The sequence below is a fragment of the Geotrypetes seraphini genome, chromosome 3, assembly GCF_902459505.1.
Source record: "Geotrypetes seraphini chromosome 3, aGeoSer1.1, whole genome shotgun sequence".
Classification (NCBI taxonomy): domain Eukaryota; kingdom Metazoa; phylum Chordata; class Amphibia; order Gymnophiona; family Dermophiidae; genus Geotrypetes; species Geotrypetes seraphini.
In genome coordinates, this window is record NC_047086.1 from 344812182 (window position 1) to 344837186 (window position 25005).

General features: G+C 43.2%; 1 protein-coding gene across 1 annotated transcript in view; it reads right to left on the minus strand.

Annotated features, from left to right (window-relative positions):
- XDH (xanthine dehydrogenase) overlaps window positions 1-25005 on the minus strand; it is a 143750-nt gene that overhangs the window by 83067 nt on the left and 35678 nt on the right. The window contains exons 6-13 of the mRNA XM_033939065.1: window positions 24820-24881; window positions 21735-21806; window positions 17449-17535; window positions 15974-16115; window positions 10386-10478; window positions 6591-6742; window positions 5043-5136; window positions 4150-4259 (exon numbers count right to left, since the gene is read on the minus strand). Coding sequence (XP_033794956.1) covers window positions 4150-4259; window positions 5043-5136; window positions 6591-6742; window positions 10386-10478; window positions 15974-16115; window positions 17449-17535; window positions 21735-21806; window positions 24820-24881 — 812 coding nt within the window. The remainder of the gene's footprint in view (window positions 1-4149; window positions 4260-5042; window positions 5137-6590; window positions 6743-10385; window positions 10479-15973; window positions 16116-17448; window positions 17536-21734; window positions 21807-24819; window positions 24882-25005) is intronic.

Sequence of the window (25005 nt, forward strand, 5' to 3'; positions counted from 1 at the left end):
CAGGCAACAGGCAGATGTTACTCAGCCAATCAAATTCAGATCAGTACTGTCAGGGCCTTCATGGAGCCTGCTTTTATTTCATGGAGCCCTGCTTTTATTTTTTTGGAGGGGAGGGGGGCTACTTTTTGTTTAATGCAGTTTGACTGGTTGAGCAGGATGCCTACTTAACAAATGAAACTGCATCAAGCAAAAAGTACACAAAATAAAATGAAATGAAAAAGCAGGGCTGTGGAGCTGGGGATTCACTGAATCCCCTGAAAGCCATTACCGCAAACCACTGGTGGCAAGTTTGCCATTTGAAAAAACAGGTGGTCCCACCAGCAATTAGAAATCTAGATCTCTGTCTCTTTCCTGCTTTTCTGCAGATAAAGCTGAGATTTCAAATTAACCCCCTCTTTTACTAAGGGATCCTTTTACGAAGCTGCGGTAGCGGCTTTAACGTGCGCAACTTTTAATCATGCGCTAACCCCCACGCTAGCTGAAAAACTACAGCCTGCTCAAGAGGAGGCGGTAGTGGCTAGCACATCCAGGGGTTTAGTGCGCACTATCACATGTGTTAAACCGCTACCGCGGCTTCGTAAAAGGAGCCCTAAGGCGCGTTAGCCGTTTTAGCGCGCACTAAACACTAATGCGTCCATAGAATATAATGGACGTGTTAGCATTTAGCGCGCACTAAAACGGTTAGTGCACCTTAATATAAGGACCCCTAAATTAAATTACAAAATATCTCTTCCCCCTTCCCTGTCTCCTCTTTTCCTTGCAGTTAGTACGGTTGCTGTAAAACCTGAACGTGTACTTCATACTTTTAGCCACTTGGTGGAGCGATATCTTCAGCCCAGAGAATTTGCTCAGATTACTCCTAGATTGCTACCTAGGCAAATTCATTTGAAAATTATCCCCATATTGCAGTGGTCTCAAATTCAAACCCTTTGCAGGGCCACATTTTGGATCTGTAGGTACTTGGAGGGCCTCAGAAAAAAATAGATAATGCCTTGTTAATGAAATGAAAATTTTGCATGAGGTAAAACTCTTTATCTATATATATAAAATCGGAGGTATGTATGTGTGTGTGTATGTATGTGTGTGTGTATGTGCCGCGATCACGCAAAAACGGCTTGACCGATTTGAACGAAACTTGGTATGCAGATCCCTCACTACCTGGGATGATATGTTCTGGGGGTCTCGCGGCCCACCTGCACACGTGGGCGGAGCTACAAACATAAAATCAGATTTCACCCATTCATGTCAATGGAAAAAATGTAAAAAGCTGCCATTCTCACAGTAATTCAAAAACGGCTTGACCGATTTGAACGAAACTTGGTATGCAGATCCCTCACTACCTGGGGTGATATGTTCTGGGGGTCTCGCAGCCCACCTGCACACGTGGGCGGAGCTACAAACAGAAAATCAGATTTCACCCATTCATGTCAATAGAAAAAATGTAAAAAGCTGCCATTCTCACAGTAATTCAAAAACGGCTTGACCAATTTGAACGAAACTTGGTATGCAGATCCCTCACTACCTGGGGTGATATGTTCTGGGGGTCTCGCGGCCCACCTGCACACGTGGGCGGAGCTACAAACAGTAAATCAGATTTCACCCATTCATGTCAATGGAAAAAATGTAAAAAGCTGCCATTCTCACTGTAATTCAAAAACGGCTTGACTGATTTGAACAAAACTTGGTATGCAGATCCCTCACTACCTGGGGTGATATGTTCTGGGGGTCTCGCGGCCCACCTGCACACGTGGGCGGAGCTACAAACAGAAAATCAGATTTCACCCATTCATGTCAATGGTAAAAATGTAAAAAGCTGCCATTCTCACAGTAATTCAAAAACGGCTCGACCGATTTGAACGAAACTTGGTATGCAGATCCCTCACTACCTGGGGTGATATGTTCTGGGGGTCTCGCGGCCCACCTGCACACATGGGCGGAGCTACAAACAGAAAATCAGATTTCACCCATTCATGTCAATAGAAAAAATGTAAAAAGCTGCCTTTCTCACTGTAATTCAAAAACGGCTTGACCGATGCGGAGCTACAAACAGAAATTCAGATTTCACCCATTCATGTCAATGGAAAAAATGTAAAAAGCCGCCATTCTCACAGTAATTCAAAAACGGCTTGACCGATTTGAACGAAACTTGGTATGCAGATCCCTCACTACCTGGGGTGATATGTTCTGGGGGTCTCGCGGCCCACAACTCTATGTTGCTTGCTCAAGGGTGGGTTCACCCAAGAATTTATATGTTCTTGCTTCAGGAGGTGAAACTAAAAATGTTGTTTATAATCACGTTTTGCGTTAGTTGTATTGTATTCATTTTGTCAAATATTTCACATTATAATTTGAATATTGTACTTTTTATTAAGCTGTAAAAAAATAATTTCATTCACCACTATAAAGTATCTTTATTTGAATCCATTTTCAGTGTTATTGCTATAATTAAATACCCGTGCAACGCCGGGGCATCAGCTAGTAGTTTATAAATCTTTCCTTTTGGCTAAGTCTTAATAATAATATTGTAATTTATAGCTAAAGAGACATGATCAAGAAACAGTTTTATTTTACTTTTGTGATTATGATAAACATACCGAGGGCCTCAAAATAGTACCTGGTGGGCCGCATGTGGCCGCGGGTTTGAGACCACTGCCATATTGCCTCCAGTCCATTCTGCCTGTATAATTTCAGAAGCACCAAAGAAAGCTCTGAGACTTCTCACTATTTATTTATTATCAAGTTTAAGTTCAATTTATTTATTGTACTGCAAATATAAAACCAAAGGTAAATCTAAGCGGTTTACAATAAAAGTTTAAAATAAATAAATATAAAAATTAAATAGGGTAGGGAATAAAAAACAAAAAACAAAATATAAAATACAGTTAGACAGTCGAACCAACAAAGAAATGTGAGGAAAGGAGGGCGTTGGAAAGTTTCAGGGAAAAGCTAGCATTTTTTCCAAACTTTGTCACTGTGACAGTTGTTAATAAAGTTTGAAACTGCTTTCCTATCCCTGTGGTTTGGCATTTTCTTGGATATTTACCCTCTTGACATAACAAGGCAAATCAGAGTAACCATTACTAATGTTTAAACAAAAGCAAAAATCAAACATTACAAAGCTTTCAAATAAGACAGCAGTGCTATGGAAGTATGCTTAAGGTAACATATGCAGAAAGAATCCTGGGTAAGACTAGTCCAATTACCTGCATGACATCCCTTTATTTTTGAAGTTGGGTTTTAAATCTTTCAACATGTCCTATTTTGAAAAGGTGCAAGTGACTTTGCTTTTCATTTTTTTCCTCTGCCTTATGAATCTGAGCTTAAGGCATTAGATCTGCAAATTGCCCAGAATATCAAATACAGTAAAACCTTAGATTGCAAGTAACTTGGTTTGCAAGTGTTTTGCAAGACAAGCAAAACATTTTATTAAATTTTAACTTGATATGCAAGCAATGTCTTGCAATACAAGTTCATACAATATACACACATCACAACTGAGCCGATGGTTTATCTCTCTCTGACGCTGCAGGAGTGTAGTGACTGTTCTAAATGAGCGAGTTCTTGCAATACAAGTACATATAGTATTATGTATTAAAGGTTGTGGAACAAATCATCAGAATTTCCATTACTTCCAGATTGCTAATAAATATGCTAATACTGGTTCCAATACACATCCCTAAGGCACTCCACTATTTACCCCTTTCTTTGCGGAAAACTGACCATTTAGCCCTATTCTTTGCTTCCAATCTTTAAATCAGACATCACCTCCAATCCCAAGACTTTTGATTTCTGAAGGTATGTCTCAGGAGGGACCTTATCAAATGCCTTCTGAAAATCAAGACGGAGCAGCCATGTTCTGAACCGTGTCACAGATCATATGCAGCAGTGTTTTGCTGTGAATACAATGTCAGATATGACATAACATTCAACGTGGACAATTCAGATCAAGTGTATCAAAACCAGTATCTGCCGTAGTTATGAACATTGTTGCCTCCAGGACTTCAAGCAGGCAGCTTTGAAGAACGTCAAGGTAAAATTACACAACAGATTTGAGGTATGTTTTACGTCTTGAAATATGGTAGAGTTTGTGCATGTGGCATTCAGTTTTCTTTCAAATGCACTGAGTCCCATTTCCAAGCTACACCTCACCTTTCTTGTGTATGGGATCTCGATGGACAGTAGGATTTCCTGAGGCTTTACTAGGGTCTTTCTATATCCCGTAAAGAATGTGTCGTCCATCTGTATAGTCCTTTTGCCTTCTGGAATATAAGAAGAGAGAAGTGGACTTTAAACACCACAGGGATGTTTAAAAATAACATGTATTACAAATTATCCATCAATCTGATTGGCTTACAAGACCATGAGACTACCATGACATTAGGCCCTAACACAACACTTATGATATTATACTTAACCAGTACACTGGTTTGATTTGGGGAGAATAAGGTATTGAGAGAGGAACTAGGGCAGGGGTGGGCAGAATTCAGTCGGGTTTTCAGAATTTCCCCAATGAATATGCATTGAAAGCACTGCATACAAATAGATCTCATGCATAGTAATTGGGGAAATCCTGAAAACCCGACTGGTTTCCGGCCCTCGAGAACTGGAGTTGCCCACCCCTGAACTAGGGCAACTTTAACTGCCTCATTTGTGTTTGAATTAAACCTTAATGCTGTCATGAAGTTTTATTTTTGCAACTCTTAGACCCTGTTTTTAGGTCAAAGAGTTTGGATTTGCCCAGACGTCACTAAAGCAACTCGAGACCGCAGGAAAGCTTTTCGTGCTTTAAAACAGGATACTTTGAGTATTGAGTTATCTTTTTTATTAGCTTTTCTGTGTAAATGTAGAGTCTGCTAAGGGGATACTGAATATTTTTTTTTTTCATCAGAGCAGTTAAAAACCTTTATTGAAATGAAGAGTTATCTGATAGACTGGAATTGTAAATATATATCACAGTACTGGTCAGCATTTATAAAGACACTATCACTACCTCTGTATTGACCCATAACATCTTGTGGTGGAAAGGACAGACCAGGACTCACCATTAGAAATGAAAGTTAGTCGGCTCCCACTTGCAAGAAGCACTGGATTTAGGTCCGAAATTGGACTGGCTGTCATTATATTCCCCCCAATGGCCTGGAAACAATAATTGCAGGTGGGTTATAAGAATAATCGAGAAACGAACAATGTGTGTCAATAGTTGAGTTACGCAATGTCACAGGCAGAGCCGGATTTTCCTATAGGCTAACTAGGCATCAGCCTAGAGGGTCTCAAGATCAAGAGGGGCCTACATTCAAATTGTTAGCAAAATTAAAATTACACTATTCTAAAAACAGTGAACACTAAAATACTGAACCGAAAATAAGGAGAAATTCTACGCATATGACTAATAAACAAACATAAAAATGTATTGGTTAAGATCAACGCGTTCGGCTCATTGGGTCTGTTCGTTTGTATATACTAGATTGCACCAAAGTATAGTTCATACGTTCACTGATTGCTATGGCAAATATTGACGTGCCTTATGCTACTAAGCTCTGGTTTGTTCTTGCATAAATAAAGTGCAGATTGGTGTAGATTGGAACAGACAAACGAACAGACCTATTGATATCCCGACGTTTGGTTATATTCGTGTTACTTCGATAATATGAAACACGTGTTAATGTTATTAGAAAAGATTCTTATTTTAGGATTGCATACACGATCATTTGATTCTCACCTTTTGAGTTCAGTAGGTTCAATACTTTAGTGAAGTGTTTATAGACTATTGAAAATTTTTTTTGTGACAATATCTTCATTTTGCGGAATTCTAAGTAAGTTCTTAACATATGTTTTAATTTGCATATTTTAAAATGTATATTACGTGCTTTATTTTATATTTTCATGATTATATCATAAATAATAAAATCCTAGAGCGCGCACGCGCTGTTGAAATATCGTGAGTTCTGGTGGCGTGAGGTGTGCTTCTGTGTCACTCCTCACGGCACCTGCGCCAGCGACTCATCAAAATTCAGCCGGGGGTGGGGTCCGAATTGCACATGTACTCTAGCTCCGGATTGGATCCCGCTGCTCCAAATAAGTATTCTCGACTTTTTTTTATTTATTATCCATGTCGCATTTTTTATAAAGGTTAGTACCAATAACAACATGTTTCATTTAACATATTGATATATATCACAGTAATGATGTATTTTATTATCTCTCATGTAATTTACAAACTTAAAAATGGGAGGTGAAAGGGCCTCATAAGTGGAATAGCCTAGGGCCTCTTTTCATCTAAATCCGGCCCTGGTCACAGGCTTACAAAATACACTTGTATCAAACTCATAAGCACAGGTTGGCTGAAGGCACGAATACTTTTATCAGTTTATTTATTAACTTCCAGCACTCATGTGCCCAATCCTGCTGAACAAATGAAGCAAGAATTAGACACCCAGTACGAGCTTATTTTGATGCCCTGCCAGCTGAAATCCAGGAAATATTCCAAACATATTTGCAAAACTTAGTTTTGCCACCGGCACAGAAAGGAAGGAGTCTTTTATGGACATGTGGTCCAAAGGCATTTTATGAGAATGGGCAGGAGGGCTTACCGCAACATTTCGGATTTGCTGTCCTGCAAACCAGCGCAGCTGCTCCAGAACAGCTTGAAAGACTTGGGTTTGGTAGGAAGGAAGCTCTGTCACTACTTTTCTCAGCACTTCCCCTACACGGGTCAGGGAGCAGGCAGCGCCAAAGCTAATACCTGGAAGGGAAAGGGAAACAAAATTATCTGATACAGCAGTACCCTCCTTATTTTGCCAGATAAGCTTTAGGCAGGTTGCTTTATTAAAATAAATACTGTTTGGGTCAGAGCCAGGAACAGGAACAATATTTAGTGGGAGGTTAATAGAAATCCATATATTCACCATATTGCATTATATTACATTAACCCCCTCTTCTATTAAACTGCGCTGAATGGCCCGTGCTGCTCCCAATGCTCATAGGAACTCTATGAGCGTCGGGAGCAGCAGCACGGGCCATTCAGTGTGGCACCCCACACTAGAAATAGAGTAGAACAAACTATGGGCCCCTTTTACAAAGCCGCGGTAGAGAGTCCTGGTGCAGCAAATGCGACATAGCCCATAGCAACTGAATGGACTACCTCAGCTTTGCCACACAGGTATCGCTACCCCAGCTTTGCAACAGGGGTAGAGAATGACACGTTGGTTGTTACCTGCGGCTAGCCGCAGGTAACCCACCAAAACAGTAACCAAAAAAAGGGCACCGCGAGATCGGGGACAAGGCCATTCACCGCCCTGTGGAGTGGTGAATGGTTAGCACGCGCAGTGAACGAGCGTTAGATCCGGCAGCCCCCTCTCTCCCGCCGGCTGACCAGCCATTCATCTCCCTCCATCCCTCCTTTTCCCTTACCTTCTTTTGTTGAAACTGGCACCCTTCACACGGTCCAGCAGCTCCCTCCTGCCAGCCAGCCGTGCATTTCCCTCCCTCCCTCCCTCCCTCCCTCCCTTTCCCTTACCTTCTCTTGTTGAAACTGGCAATTTCTATAAGGCTATGTGCTGTATTACAGCCAGAGCCTTGAATTTGCGTCGTGTTGCCTGCTGGAAAAGTCTCCTCCGATGCAACTTCCTGTTTCTGGTTGCTTCGGAGGATACTTTTCTAGTAGGCAACTCGACGCGACTTCAAGGCTTCGGCTGTAATACAGCGTATAGCCTTATAGAAATCGCCAGTTTCAACAAGAGAAGGTAAGGGAAAAGGAGGGAGGGAGGGAAATGCACGGCTGGACGGCAGGAGGGAGCTGCTGGACCGTGTGAAGGGTGCTGGGGGTGGGGGGATGGAGAGGAGAAGACGCTGAAGATGGGGACGGGGCGGTGAAAGGGACAGCGGGGATGGTGACGTGGTGGTGAAGGGGATGGCAGAGACGGGGATGGGGCAGTGAAGGGGACAGCGGGGACGGGGTGGTGAAGAGGATGGTGGTCCGGGGACGGGGCAGTGATGGGGACAGAATTTTTCTCCATGTCATTCTCTAAACAGGGGTCCTTTATTAACAGACTAGACAAAGGCCTTGTCTCTGCTCTATGCCTGCATCAGGGGTCTTTTTCAGCTGCAATAAATGTTCCAGGTCTTTGAACAAAAACAATGAGGGGCATTTTCGAAAGGATGTTTAAATCTGACTTTGGCACGAGCTTGAGTAGCATCTTCTATTTGCTGCTCACACCAACTTCAACTCCCTTCTGACATCACGTCCTGGTCACAGGACTAGGGGATGTTCCTGGGACTCCAATGATACTGTGTTATTTTCAATAATTCCTAAAGGCCTCCTTTTATCAAGCTGCGGTAGAGCTTTTTAGCGCGGGCTGGCGAGGTAAATGCTCCAATGCTCATTCAGTTCCTATGAGCATCGGAGCATTTACTTTCCCCCCTCCCCCCCTTTTTTTTATTTATCCCTTTGGAATATTTTGTAGGAAATGGGTTAATATGTTTTTAGATATGACTTTTATTGTATTATATATTATGTTGATATTGAAAAATAAATAAAATTTCATAGAAAAAATGAATTGTATGAAGCAATAAATTTATTGGGATAAAAATGTTAACAATAGTCGCATTCATTGTGGTTGTGGTACTTTTACTTTTTACTCAAAAAGTATGAAGGCGTCATTTCAAACCCCTGTCATTTCAAACTCCCAAGCAGGGAAGATACATTCTTAGAGGAAGTGTTGACACTGCCCAATAGATGGCATGGTGTGCTTAATCAGTAGGACTTCATATACAAAATGGTGGTGCCCTTAGCTATTTGCACAGTAGAAGAACAGTGAGCAGTCATCAGATTTTTGTGGTTGGAGAGTGTGAAACCTCGTGAAATTCACAGAAGAATGCTGCAACAGTATGGAGATGCCTGTATTGGCGAGAGAAGAGTGTTTAAAAATGGGCGAACATCAATCCTTGATGAGGAAAGCTCCGGTCATCCCAGCACTGCCATCTCTGATGAAAAGGTGGGCTGTGCAGATGCCATTATTTGTGAAAACTTTGTCCAGGTTTTGAAAAGCTTCTTCAAATGGCAGATTTCCTCTCTACCCGACAAGAGCAGGCAGCGAGGGGCGGGGCTAGGGCAGGACTGGGGGCAGGGCTAGGGCATTACAGGGCGGGGATGGTTGGAACTAGGAGGGCCTGGAGGCAGGTCTAGGGGGACCATTGGAAAATCTGGCAACCCTAATTATAGCAGTGCATAGTGAAGTAAAGTTCCTGGAGGGCTCACCATACAATATAAGGGGGTTATGGTAAGAGCTGTGCCTTTTACCTAAAGCATCAGATCCTATTGTCTGACTGGAATTTACTTTAATTTTATACATTTTATTTGTTTTTTAATCCTAATTTAATTTATTCACTCAATACTTGTTGGGATGTTCATATCTTGTCTCTATCTCTGTTTTTATCTTTTCTATCTTTACCATTTTAATAATTGTTTTCTCAGGTAATTTAGCTAGATTGTGAGCCTTCGGGACAGTTAGAGAACTTCCAAGTACCTATCTTTATTTATTTTTATTTTATTGTATCTTTAATGCATCTTTACTATAAACCGCTTTGAACCTCACGGTAAATCGGTATATAAGAAATAAAATTAAATTAAATTACTGTAGTACTCCCTAGATTGGCCAATTGCTCTGCTGAGATGTCTGTATGGCCAGTCAATCAAGAATGTTGGCCCCAGGCATCCCAATGGGTTGTTTTCGTGTGTTTTAACCCAGGATGTTTTATTTTTTCAAGAATGATACTTAAAGAAAGACACTGAGCACAGCATGTCTAGAAAATGGTAATTTTTGAAACAAAAAGAGAGATTTTTTTCTGGCTAAAAAATCGCCATGTTTACCACTCGATTTGTGGACACTTTTCACAACACAACTCAAACTGAAATTAGATTTCATTTTGAAAATGCCCCTCTATATATATGCTTGTTAAATTTTTATAAAACTGCAGAGCGAGAGAGAGAGAATCTGAAGAACCATCGGTGATACCAAGATGGTGAATTATTCCCTAAGATTTAAGGTGAGCATGAACCATCTATGTATAATGGCCAACGACTGGTTATTCTGACCTTGGCCAGCTTCTCATCACCTTTTCCTTTCCCATCCCCTCTCTATGAGATAACACTGAGTTATTATCAGTTTATCTTTTAGTATCACCCTCATGCATACAACAAGTTCTAATCTGTCTGATCTACCCAGGCAATTAAATCATTTGTATAGGGTCACTGATGTTCTCTCAAGCTATGTGAAGTGTTAGGGTGGGAAGGTGAAGGATTTTGTGGAAGGGGAATTTAGCTCATGCCTTTTCTGCAGGTATACAAAGCAAGTTACATTAGGGTACAGTAAGGATCACCTTCTTACCCTCTTCAGTATGCCAAACAGAAGTCAGTTCAGGAATCTTTGCCGGTGCAATAATCACTGGATAAAGCATGTTTTTCTGCTTCATTTCAATACCTTAAAGGTCAACAGAACAGAAATAACATGCAGTGCATACTAAAAGCAGCAATAAAACACAACAAAAGTAGACTTCAGAAACTCCTTATGAATTGTAACAACAATTATATTTATAACAAAAAACAGCAGTGGTCCGATTCCATTAAACCTACAAAGAGAAAACATTAGGGGAGCCTTCCTGGAGCAGCAATTATAGCCCTAAAAGGCAATCGTTCCTCTTTGACAGCAATGCAAAGACATGGGAGTTGGGCTTAATTAGGGGATTTGTTTTTATTTATACATTTTTGTACAAAAAAAAAATGTTCAAGGAAATCTTGAATACAGAAAAGATAATATTACTGAATAATAGAGGAAAAACACAATTCAGTAACAAGGACAATTATCACAACATTACCTCCTCAGTAAATAAAAGAGAGAGGGGGAGAAGTTCTTAGGAAAAATCCTCAGGAGCTGGAGCCCTCAAAGGGAATTAAAAATAAAACAAAAAGATAGAATGAAATGGAACCAATCAGGAGGTTATACCAAATAATGCACATTCAATTAGCATGGAGCAGCAGTAACCACAAAGTCAGAAGATGTGGCCCTACTATCAATAAAACTCTTCAATCACTTAGGCCCGTGGAGGGGAATAATAAATAAAAATGTCTAAATCCCCTTTTGGCCTAAGGCCCTAAACGCAGAAAGTAGCAGCAGAAAAAATGTCCATTCTCAAAAAAAACATCCAAACTGAGAGGGGTTTTTTTGGTTTTTTTTTAGAATGTCCTACCTCTACGTTTAGCGGTTTAATCGCCCAAACCACCACTAAGCAGTGGCGTACCTAGCATGTGTGACACCCGGGGCCCATTATTTTTTTACACCCACCCCCCCATCTGTATGAAAAACATGATTTTTAGTAACAAGCCACACGTCACACATGAGTACCTAGGAAAAGGCAGCATCTTACATATGCAGTGAGCAGTACAACATCAATACACCCATTGTAAAACTAAACAAGCCAGACTAGTACAGATCAATCCTACACCGTCAATCCTAACAGAAAACCATGTCTTTCGAACACACAGAACACAGAAAACACCTTCGCCTAGTATGGAATATGTCATCACAAACTAACCCCTCCCCCTTTTATAAAACTGTAGTGTGGATTTTAGCCACGGTGGTAACAGCTCTGACGCTCATAGATTTCTGAGCATCAGAGTTGCTATCACCACGGCTGGCGCTAAAAAACACTCCACAGTTTTGTAAAAGGGGAGATAAAATAGAAATACATAGACAAAGGTTAAATTGAACCAGCAAGAAGCTGGACTCTGCATGCAATGCAACACCACAGAAACAGTGACACATGTCTCCTAAAGCAATAAATAAATATAAATTTTTTTTTCTACCTTTGTCTTTTGTGGTTTCTGCTTTCCTCATCTTCTTGTTACTCTCTTCCTTCCATCCACTGTCTGCCATCTCTCTGCCCCTTTATGTCATCTTCTCTCCTTCTGTGCCTCTTCCAGAAACTGTATGCTTCCTCCTTCCATCTCTCCTTTCACCCCCATTAGTCTGGCATCTCTCTCCTCTCCTTCCCTTTCCCACACCTCTCCTCTGCAATCCCTTTCCCTTTTTCCCCCTCATTTTCCTTTTAAATTTATTTTCTGCATCCGTCTAGATTACGTTCTTACTACCCTCTCATCAATTTCCTTTTTTACTGTCTACCTACAGCTCGCCACCTCTTTCCCTCACCCCCTCCAGTATTTCCCTAACTCAATCCTTTTCCCCCATCATGTGCCCTCCTTTTATTTATCCCCTCCTTCTATCATGTGCCCTCTTTCTCTACCCCTTCCATCTAGTACCTTCTCCTCTCTGTCCACTTCCATCCAGCGTTTGCTCCCCTCTTTCTCTCCTCCCATTTCCTTCCTGCATTTGCTCCCTTATCTCTCCCATCCAGCATAGGCTCCCCCTCTACCCTCCCCACTACTATCCAATGTCTGCCCTTTCTCTTTCCATCCACCTCTCTTCAATCAGCATCTGCCCCCTTTCTTTCCCTCCAATCCAATTCCATCCAGTATCCTTCCCCCTTATGTCTCTCTCCCCTTTCCCTGTACATCAGTTCCATCAGCACAACCCTTCCATACCACCCTGCCCCCTTTCTCTCCCACCACCACTCTTCCATTCCAGCAGCCTTGCTTCTTTCCCGTTCACTATATACATTTTTAAACCTCGTACACTAGTAAGTTAGCCTCTATACTGCTCCTCCATAATCACATCATCACTTTCATGGCCTCTCCACATGACCATCACCTTCATCCTCCTCTGTACCCTCAACTAGGTTTCCTACAGCTGGCAGGAGTCAGTCAGCAATTTTTCCAACTTGCTCCCTCCTCCTCCTTCTCTTAAGCACTGGAGCTTGGTCAAGATGTTGCCTGCATTTTCAACAAATGTTGAGTCTCGCTCTGCCATACAGCAGGAGTTGGAATAGGGGGGTGGGGTCATAGGATTGCATGGTTCCTGTGGCAAATGTATAAACTGTGATATCATGATCATCTGGAGTGAATTTGTCAACCCAGGATATGGGCAGCACTATTCCTTGAAATTCCATACTTTGTGTGAATCTGATCATGTTGTGTACTGCATTGTCTGTCCCTGCTGATTGATTTATGTAGGGCAAACTTCACATGCACTCAAATTGCGCTTAAATGAACACAGAAGCGCACTGAAGAGGGGGGGTTGTTTCTGCCCCTATGGTGCAGCATTGTGGCACACATGGTCATGATTTTTTTTTCAATTGCAGTGTGTGGTGTTGGACCACATTCCCAGCCATCCACGGGGTGGTAATAGAAGACTCCAGCTCCAGAGAAGAGAACAACGCTGGATTTGTAAGCTACGAGCTGTGCAACCCCACGGATTAAACAGCAACATTGATTGGTTCTATTTTTACTAATTTTCTCAGTTTTGTCTTTTGTTTTTATTCTCTGAGATGCTTTCATGTACGATCAGTTTTTCTACAGTTGTGAATTCTTTGTATTTGACAGTTCTGTGATTGCTGTTATGTCTCCCCCTGCCTTGATTGGCTAGTTTTTTTTCATCCGTGTGACTGGTCACGTGCCATATCACCTGACTGGCCGTGATGTCTTTTAAGTACACTTCCCCTCCGTATTCGTGAATTCCATATCTATGGATTTGCTTATTCGCGGTTTTAAACCCAAAAATTCATTTTCATTTTTCAGGCTATTTTAAGCCCTGTAAGCCCCCCCCCTTAAGCCTTACCTGGTGGTCTAGCGGGTTTTCGGGGCAGGAACGATCTTCCCACGCTCCTGCCCCTTGTAGATCGCTCACAGGAAATGGCTGCCTTGAGCTCCCATAGTCTCTCGAGCCATTTCCTGTGAGTGATCTGCACGGGGCACGAGCGTGGGAAGATCGCTTCTGCCTGAAAACCCGCTAGACCACCAGGTAAGGCTTAAGGGGGGGGGGCTAACAGGGCTTCAAATAGCCAGGGAAGCGGGGGTTAGGGGCAGAACTGGCCCGAATATTATTCGCGGGCCGGCTCTACCCGTAACCCCCGTGAATACGGAGGGGGAAGTGTACTACACTGGTGCCTTTGAAAGTGTGCTAGCAAGCAGGAGTTTTACTCTGTGAATCGTGAGTAAAGGAAAACAGTTTCTGTCCCTTTCGTCTGCAGCAGGTTATCTGAGCATGTTTTGATTATAGTTTTGTATTACTACAGGATAGTCTGGAGCGTTAGTATCACGGCCCTGAAGCAGTGGCTTAAAAGCCACGAAACGATCGTCGGCCTGGCTCTTTTCTAACTAGCCTGTTTTTTACTAGTTAGTTCTGACTATTTTCAGGCTCCCACCTGCCAGTAATAAGTTATATGCAAACATTTTTGCCAGTGATGCTTGAGTGGAAGAGAGTGGGGACGCCTCTCCATGTCTGAGGCTTTTCTGTCGCCTTAAAATACTTTTTCTGGTGTTGGTGTGTACTGACCTAATGGAGTGATTTTTTTTCTAGTATATTGTATATTTTCCCTCCATTCCTCTTTTTTTCTTATTTGTGTTCCGCAGTGGTTAGAGCTACAGCCTCAGCACCCTGAGGTTTTGGATTCAAACCCCATGTTGCTCCTTGTGACTCTGGGCAAGTCACTTAATTTTCCACTGCCGCCAGGACAGATAGAGAAAATGCTTGAAATACCTGTGTGTAAACCACTTTGTAAAACTACAAAAAGGCAGTATACAAGCCCCAATCCCTTTCCCCATACAGTTGAAAAAGTATATGCTCAGTGACCTGAAGACCAGTTGGGGGAACACCCCCACGTGTTTGGTCTCACCATCCAATCATTGCATATTACTTTTAGAATCTTATTTATATTGCAAATATCGATTGCTTTTCAAAGAAGATATGCACAGTTCATGAAAGTATAAAGCTGTTTAGAACTAGCACTTATATTGAAAAGGAGCAACGTAATAGAAGTTTTGCCTATAAAATTTAAGAGACCAATGGTTTCATAATATTTTTAATATCACAGTCAGGTTCCCTGAAGCAGCCCACGAAACATGGTCCATGTTGGGACCCAGGAAGACTTATGAGATAAGTGCTAGTTCTAAACAGCTTTATACTTTCATGAACTGTGCATTTTTTCTTTGAAAAGTGATCAATATTTGCAATATTTGTTTCTATTACTAGATCTCCTGGAAAGGATCCCCCATTTTGGATAGACCTTGATCTCCTGCCCAAATTACAAATCTTAAACCTTCCCCATCCCCAAAGAGCTCAAGGTCTGCCTTGGTGTCTCTCTCTCTCTATCTTAGCTGGGCCATAGGGAAACGCCCAGCCCCCCCTTCCACATGGAGCTTAATAGATCCCCAGGCTCCAACCAGTCTGCCACACAATACCCATAATAACCTGTTCTCATGGCAACCTCTGCCTATCCAGGTGCATGTGGTATAACCCAAACTGCCAAAAAAAGTATCAGTCCTAAAGCCTGGGACTGAGCACAACCGTGATGGTTTTTAAATTGCAGGCAGCCTCAATGCCTGAGGACTGCAACTAGGGTTACCAGATTTCTTCTCCACAATGGCCTGTCCCATTCTTCCCCAGCCCCGCCCTGTTCCACCACCAGCCCTGCCCCATTCTGCTTCTAGCCCCGCCCCCTCATCTCCTTTCCCAAGCTCAGGGCCGTATCTGGAGAGCCACATGTCACTGTGTCACATCTGCACATGCTCAGAGCCCTCCAGACGCGACCCTGAGGATATGCGTGGGTTTTCCCAGACTTCTAATTGCAGCACTCCAATTCCGGTCACCCTCACTTCTCCAACACCAGTTCCAGCAGTCATGGTGAACTCATGCAGTATTTGCACCTTCGACCAGTGAATGAAATTCACACACGGCTACACATTTGTAATTCATGTGATGCAAAATGGTGTGTTAGGCCGAAACTGTGGCAGGGGAGGGCCAATAAGCTATAAAATCCTTCAGAGATGTTCATGTGACTACTCATCTGTTTTTAAATCTCTTACCAACTTCTGTGTTCCCTACTACAAGTTTCGCTTCTAGGTACTGAGCCTTAAGAGCCAATAATTCATTGAGGTCCGAGGGCTGAATCCAAGTGACACGCTCCCCTTTGAAACACAGCCGCTTCAGTGGTATATTCTTTGAGTTCTAGGGAAAGATCAATACAATATACATTACTGGTTCTTTTGCAGGAAACTTATTTCTAACCTACCGCACTAACTATTCATATTTTGGGTTTTCAGTTGTAATGCATCTGGTAAAGATTTGGTTAGCAAGACAGGAAGGCACTTCATCTCTACCCCTTTTCAGTCCTCTCCCCCTAGGAATTCTCTCTGCCTCTACATTCCCAGCCCCTCCCCCTTGTCTATCCTGATCCAGTACTTTTCCCTTGATCATTCTTCCAGCTTTTGAAGGTGTGGCCTATCTCTGGCCCATATTTGACCTCTGTCATGTCTCTGGAACCACCTTTTTCACTTGCATGACAGCATAGCCGCATCTTCTTGCAGCTCATGGTGAGCATGAGCTGTCCTTCAGCTGCTCAGGATTCTAGAACAGTGTCCGCAAACTTTTCGGCACTGGGGCACACTGAACCTGGTGCCGCAGCCGGAAGGCACCCAGAAGTATGCAGATGTTGACGCGATGACATCACGTGCATGCGTGATGTCATCATGTCAACTTCTACGCATGCACTGAGACCCTTAACCCGACCCTTTCCGGTGGGGGAGAAGAGGAGAGGCATCGACGAGGAGGAGAGTTGTCAGCGCCTAAAGGATATGACTCCCTCCTTGCCAGCATCTCCTGGCACATTGCCGCTGCACACAGTTTGCGATACACTGTTCTAGAACATCTGTGCCTGCACTGCAACTTCTGCACTTGCTTGTGGCGCTGGTACAGCTGCTGCAGAGTGGTGATCATTGTTGGGTAGGGTTACTAGACGTCCGGATTTACCCAGACATGTCCTCTTTTTAGAGGACTATCTGGGTGTCCGGACGTATTTTTGAAATCTAGCAGTTCGTCCGGGTTTTCAAGTTTGGAGCTGCATCTGGAAAGCCTTCAAGCATGTGCTAGTGTGGCGTGATGATGTCATTGCATCACATCTGCGCATTCCCGGAGGCCCTGCAGACACGGCTCCAAGCTCGAGGAAAAGAGATTGGAGGGGGGCGGGGCTGGGGCAGAACTGGGCGTGACTTGGATTGAATGTGGCAGGGCCACATGTCCGGGTTTTAGCGTAACAAAATCTGCTAACCCTAGTGTTGGGAAATTTTCTAACCACTCCTGAGCCAAGTGGGGGAGAAGGGGTGAGAGTGAGCATCAAGATATCATGAGCTTACGCACCTCCTGCACTGCTATTCTTACCATGGATAATAACTGCCTGTGAAGGACCAGAGAGCCCTTCCAACAGTAGCGCCTGTGTTACATTTCTGCAAATTAACAAAATTGGGGGGGGGGGAAAGGGTGATGTTAAGATAAATGTACCTACCAATAATTCTGGGGGGAAGATGGGCTCCTGTGTTGGGTCCAGGGGTTGGAATTCAGCTGGATTAAACAAAACAGATGAGACTGGGGACTGTGAAGGAAACAAAAAGTTTTGAGGGTTTTTTTTTCCCTCTCTCTGAAGTATTTACTACCACAATTTCAGTAGAAAAGGACGGCTTTTATGGACTTTGTTTGCTGCGACCTGGCTGTCTTTTTCTGTTATTAATTAACTCATCTTGGTTTGTTGTCCTGCCATCCATTCCACTGTCTTGTTTCAAATTGTGTGGATAATAAACATGAGTAAGGTTCCTAGTGCATTGCCGTGAGTTCCAAAATGTGTCACTTCAGTATGCAATTTTCACCCAAGCAGTCCAACAGCAACTGCTCTTTACCAACAGTGACTTAACATGTCAGTACGATCACAACTTAGTTTCAACTAACTTAAACTGGTGATAGAAATATATTTTAAAAATCCAAATAAGCAGTGACGTAGTAAGGCGAGGGAGGGGCGGTTTTCCCTGAGCGCCATGATGGTGGGGGTGTCGGCACCCCTCCTCCTCTCTGCCCCCTCCGCCTCTTCCCACTCCTCCCCGCTCCTTCCCCCGTACCTCTAGTTGCTCACCGCCACGAGCAACAACTTCAACGTGTTCTTCGCGACCGCGTCAGCTCTCCCGCTGATGTCACTTCTGGTTGCTGCACGTAGGAAGTGGCATCGGAGGGAGATCCGCCGAGATTGTGCGGAGCACGGTGTTACGCACGGCGGTGGACAACTAGAAGTATAGGGGAAGAGGAGGCGTGCCAAAGGCGGGAGGGGGAGGAGTAGGGGGTGGAGACAGGGGAGGGGCGCTTTCGCCCTGGGCACCTCTCACCCTCGCTATGCCACTTCAAACAAGCATAACCCTTCTTTTACATGTAGCAGGAATGGGCACCACAATGTGACTTCCTATGCACACTGGAAGTCAGGAGGAACAATCTGGGTCCTGCTGCAGAAAAGTAAAGTCTGCCAAACTAATATAATGTAAGGGTGACATATTCTGGGGAGATATCCCAATAGCATTATATCCTCAAGAACGGGAAGGAAGTATAAAAACAGAAGTGTTGGGTGAGGTCAAGGCTCTTCCTCATCTAGAGGGAGCCCAATAAAAAACCAAAAATGTACTGGGTGACAGTAGCATCATAAGGGTGAGCAGCGCTCCTCCCCCTTCCCTTCCCTCCCCTTCCCTTCCCCCCCTTCCCTTTTTAACTTCTCTGGCGTGAGCAGCATGCCCACATCGGTGTCGGCTTGTCCTTTGACATCACTTCCTAGACGCGGGTCCCAGAAGTGACATCAGAGAGGGCGCCGATGCCGACGCGGGCAGCAACCTCGTGCTGGGGAAGTAAAACAAAAGTACGGGGAAGGCAAGGGGCGTGCGCACACCAAGGAGAGGAGTCTTGCCCTTAGGAAGACTTGGACCACCCACCTCCATCCCCACCCCCTTCCTACGTCACTGTGTGAAACTAATGTAATGTAAGGCTGATAAGGCGGTATATAAGAATAAAATTATTATTATTATTATTATTATATATTCTAGGAAGATATCCCAATAGCAATATATCCTCAAGAATGGGAAGGAAGTATAAAACCAGAAGTTTAAGGAGAGGTAAAGGCTCTTTCTCATCTAGAGGGAGTCCAATGTACTGGGTGACAGTGGCGTGGTAAGAGTGAGCGGCGCTCCTTCCTTCCCTCTTCTCCACCGCACGCGAGCCTCCTTCCCTTTCCCCGTACCTTTTTAACTTCTCCGGCATAAGCAGCATGCCCACGTCGGTGTCGGCTTGACCTTCGACATCCCAGAAATGACATCAGAGAGAACGCGGGTCCCGGAAATGACATCAGAGAGAGCGCCGATGCTGAGGGGGCAGCAACCTCATGCCAGGGAAGTAAAAAAAGGTACAGGGAAAGGCAAGGGGTGCGCACACTGTGTCAAACTACTGTAATGTAAGGATGAGCAGCGCCCGGAGCAGTGGTGCCCCTTCCTGCCATCTCCCCCGCCACACGCGCGCGCCCTACCCTTTCTCCATACCTTTTTAACTTCTCCGGTGTGAGCAGCATGCCTACGTCAGTGTTGACTCGCCCTTCGATGTTACTTCCTAGGCGTGGGTCCCGGAAGTGACATCAGAGAAAGCACCGATGCCAGCAGCAACCTCACGCTGGGGAAGTAAAAAAGGTACGGGGGAAAGCAAAGGATGTGCGCACGTGGAAAGGAGAGGAGCGGGGGGGGGAGTGGAGGGGTGCCACACCCTTAGGAAGACCGTGCCCAGGTGGACCGCACCCCCTTTACTACGCCACTGCTGAGAGATATTCAGCCTATGGCAGGCAGTGATTTTAAAGCCACTGACAGCCATAGGCGGAATTAGACCTCAGTATTAAATGCCATGCCATCGCTGGTAGACTCAGAAGCACTTGCTTCTTTTTGCCACTGCGGGGCCGTATGATTAGTGCATGCGAACTGAATAGGAAGCAGTAAGTGCGCCCATGTTTTGGGGGTTTTTTTTGCAGGCACCGCACTTTAATGGGAACATTAGTGCATGACCTGCAAATCAAAAAATGACAGAAAAAAAAGCCCTACAAAAGTGCTGCATTAAATCCGGTTTAGAATGCTTGAAAGTCCCAGTTACAAGCCCACCTCTTCGAGACTGCTTTCAACTCCTAACTCCTCTCACCTGGGGTTCTGCATCCCTAACCTTATATGTCATGTCTGTCTGTCCAAGTTAGATTGTAAGCTCTTCTGAGCAGGGACCGTCTATTAAATGTCAAAATGCCTTTCAGCACTATATAAATGATAAATAGTAGTAGTAGTAAAGTCCTATCTTAAACCACATTAAAGCCCAGATTAATAAAAGGGGGGAATTTTAAGTGCCATTTACTGAATTCTCTCCAATATGTGCACCTGCCCCTGTGGTGACCCTTAGCCCCAGCACATCAGGGAACTGCCTACACACATTTGCATCATGTATGGCTAGCACCGATACTGTAAAGTCATGAAGCACGGGATCTCACAGAAAGCAATATAGCCAGGAGACCGAAAATCTGATATTCTGTGTACCTCAGCTAGACCAACTGCATTTCATAGAGACACCTTATCCCCAATGTTCTGGACCAGTGGTTTTCAACCCAGTCCTTGGGGGATCACCTGGCCAGTCAGATTTTCAGGCTAACCAAAATAAATACCTATGAAAGACATTTACATGCAATGGAGGAAGTGCTTGCTAATACATCTCATCCATATTCATGTGGATATCCTGAAAAACCCTACTGGCCAGGTGGTCCATGAGGACTGGGTTGAAAACCACTCTATTAGACAATATACTGTAGTTTCATTGCAAAATCTTGGGCGCAATGCTAGACTGGTTCTGTAAGGCAGGAAATTTTTTTTTCCTAATGGTTGGAGTCAGCTTAATAATTGGCCTACACAATAAACGTCGGCCAGTCAGCCTGTTTCATTTTTGAAAATCCCACATTAAGAACAGTAAGTAAGTTAACTGGGCATTGTGATGGCATCTTAGTATAATTGAGGCATTGTGATGGCATCTTACTATAATCAAAGGAACCCTGCCCTCAAAGAGCCACCTAGTCTAGTTAGATCAGGTTTCATTATCCAGTTTAATCCATAAAGAGGGAGTTATACTGTTTCATGGTGGTACCAATACAAATCAATGTTATAACCAGATTTACAGGTAGAGTAAATGTGAAAGACCAACCTCAGGGAATATTCCTCTTCTGGGATGCCAGAATATTTCCGGCGGGCTTCATAGTGTAGGAGCCATATGGAATCCCTCCTCCAATGCTCTGCTTCCCTCTACCACAGCACTATCACTGGCAGCAGGAAGATAGCATATTTGGGGAGAGATTGGGAACGTGTATTTCTAGTCTCATATCTGCTTCCCTACTTCCTGGGAAACAAACAACTGGGATGGGGTGGAGTGAGTTGCCAGGCCAGGACTGTACATTACTGCCTGCCTGGCCTCTTGCTGTAGTGTGGAGTGAATGACATGAAAGAAAACAGAAGGGAAGAAGAAATAGGAAAAGGAGGGGAAATGCTTGGCACGGCAAGAAGAGAGAAATATAGGAGAAGGGGCAAGGAAGAGAGGGAGAACCCTACTGCGGCCACATTTCCTGGATTCCAGGCACACTCAGCCTTTCTGTCATAGGTGCAGATGTTAAGGTGGCTGGCGTAGCGCCCTATCGGGATAATTTTCTGACCTGCATTTTATTTGGTCTATTCTGGAAGAAGAGGGCACTCTGTCACTCACCGACTGTTCCTTGGTGCTATTCATGCAGCAGCTTTGGTCCTTAGCTTTTTTGCCACAACATCCACTTCCATCCTAGCAAGGAAATAAAAACCCTGTAAATGGACACGTCTGTGCTTCTTCACTGCTTCTCCCACCACTTGTCCTCCAGCATTTCAAAATATTCCCAGATATTCAACACTGGTCACTATCTGGATACTGGTGCTTAATATCCAGATATGCTGTCAATCCAATCTGGAGTTTATCCAGATAACGGTGAGATTCAGCACTGCTTTCCAGACAACTGAATAACTTAAGACTGCGGTTTTGCTATCTTAAGTTATCAAGGTAGTTATCCATAGCTGAACTGACTATCACCACTGTCCGGATAATTTTCTGCTCTGCCCCGTACCGTTCCAGCCGTATCCAGATTGCACCGGGTTGCTGTAATGATTTTCTATGGAATTATCCAGTTAATGCCGCTGAAAAATAATGCACCCAAAATAAGTCACTTGCTGTTTATTCAAACAATTGTTCAATTCTGAATCTTTTTTGGATCTTTTCTACAGTGATCTCCTTAACCTATCATGGATCACCATACAATCTTGTGTATAATTATTTGTGTGGACCTTCTGACTGCAACCGGGCACCACGCCGCCTCAGTTGCTAAATTCTTCGTCAGTCCAAACTTTATTAATTTTTATTCATTATTTTTTTATCTTTTTACTTATATATATAAAATCTTCATTGCTTTTTAATCATCATATTGTATTAATCTTATTAGTCCTATTGACAAGAGGAACCTCACTTATCTTAATAGTGATCAGTTCATCTTTAACCTCCAAGGTTAATAGTGATCAGTTCATCTTTAACCTCCAAGGTTAAAGATGAACTGATCACTATTAAGATAAGTGAGGTTCCTCTTGTCAATAGGACTAATAAGATTAATACAATATGATGATTAAAAAGCAATGAAGATTTTATATATATAAGTAAAAAGATAAAAAAATAATGAATAAAAATTAATAAAGTTTGGACTGACGAAGAATTTAGCAACTGAGGCGGCATGGTGCCCGGTTGCAGTCAGAAGGTCCACACAAATAATTATACACAAGATTGTATGGTGATCCATGATAGGTTAAGGAGATCACTGTAGAAAAGATCCAAAAAAGGCTGAAAAATAATCCATCTCCAGTCAGCAATACTTCAGTATCGAGACATTAGTGTTTTCATCTCTGAACTCCAAAACACAAGAACCACAATAACTACTTGCAGTCATAAGGTAGATTGCATTGGAACACCATACATGATCAAACATAATCTATATATTCAGGTAAATGGCTTTTGACATTACCTGTATGAGGGGCCGCAGAAAGGTTCTCAGCCCAACCAAGAAGAGAATGATGTGGAGCCACTCTTCTTGACACTTTTCATTTCATTTCATATCACTGAAACAAAAAGTGTCAAGAAAATTGTGGGATAAATTTTAAGTTTCGTGGCTCCACATCATTCTCTTCTTGGTTGGGCTGAGAACTTTTCATCGGCCCCTCGTACTACTGCACTATTACACAGCAAGCTAAAACAGCTCAGCATCCTTAAGAGAAGGCACACTTTCTTAATGTCCAACTGGAAATAGTATTACTGTAAATAGCTGAAACCAAAAGCTTCACTGATTTTGTTTTACTGCAAACATATTGAGTCTTTCTGTATCCACTTCTGTTCAACAAATGCCAGATGGATGGATTGTTGAATTAAAAGAAGAAACGAGTGTTGAATTAGCTGACTGAAAGATGGATGTTGATTAACTGACAGATAAAAAGATGAAGCAATTTCCAAGGATGAAAAGTAGGGTAGAGGCTGCTTCCTGAGCCCAAGATGGAGATTTGTGCCTAGGGGAGAGGGGTGTAATAGATTATGTAGCAAAGGAGAATCTCTGGGGATGATCAATAGAATTACGGGTATAACTTGGGCTGACACATGCAGGGGTCAAACGCAGGGCAGACATCCATTAGGCGCAATAGGCACAGTGCCTAGGGCATGAAAATGGTTTGATCGTTTTAAAATCAGAGAGAATAAAAATGAAGTAGAAGTTATTTATTGTCATGCCTTGCCTTTTGGCCTTGAGGTGAGCATGGGGGGGTCGGGGGGGAGGGAGGAGAGTGTGGCACCGTGGTCAGAGCTACAGCCTCAGCACCCTGAGGTCATGGGGTCAAACTCGCACTGCTCCCTGTGACCCTGGGCAAGCCACCCAATCCTCCACTGCCCCAGGTACATTAGTCAGATTGTGAGTCCACCAGGACAGATAGGGAAAATGCTCAAGTAGCTGAATGTAAACCACGTAGGCTATTAGTGGTATATAAATAAAATAAATATACTGTATATATAACAGAATTCAAGTATATAAAATATACATACAATTCAAATTGCATGCATATTTTATAGTCAGGTTATGCTAAACAGCAGCATTAATAACATCTGATATTCCACATTAACTGAGGAATTGTTGAGACTGGAACAGGATCTCGCCGAATGAAGCCAAGCAATGGAAGGCCTCAGCTGACTCCATTTACTGAAGAGAGCCTAAGACCCTTTTGCCACCAGTGTATCTAATTTATTTAAGAAAACTAAAAGAAAACTATTTTGAGATTTATACTGTTTATTTTTAGAAATTAATTCCATGTCGATAGGGGTTGGAGCAGAAGACTAAAGTGCATCTCTGAGAGGGGCATAGGCTGAGCTGTGAGACAGCATGTGATAGAGGTAGGAACAAGAGTGGTACATCTTCTGTCTGTAGTACTGATGTAGCTGTACAGAGTTGATTTCTATTTGTCTGAATAAACTGAAATCATATTGCATGCAGGCTGGCAACGTGGCTCCCTGTGTTGTCTCACCCTGAGTATTAATCTCTCACCTCAGAACTTGGATTGCTCTTCCAGTTTATATTTAGGAATATTTTCTTAACTGCAGTGCTCTACTACCGATAGGATAAAAATTACTATCGGTCCACAGGCATTTTCTGCTTAAATTGAAAGTGAAAGTGGAGACTGTTTATCTTTCCTACATAGAGCCTATACTTCCCAACAGTACCATATGGCGAAAGGCTACTTACTTTTGCAAATGTCCTGTAACCCTCTAGAATGGGTCTGTATCCAGTACAGCGACACAGGTTTCCTGTGTTGTAAATGCAAAATTTTAAAAAGCCTTCAAAATAAGAGGCAAAGCTTTAACTTTCAATTAAAAGCAAACATGAGGTAACTGCAAAAAATCCAAAGCCAGAGAGACATGATCAAGAGCT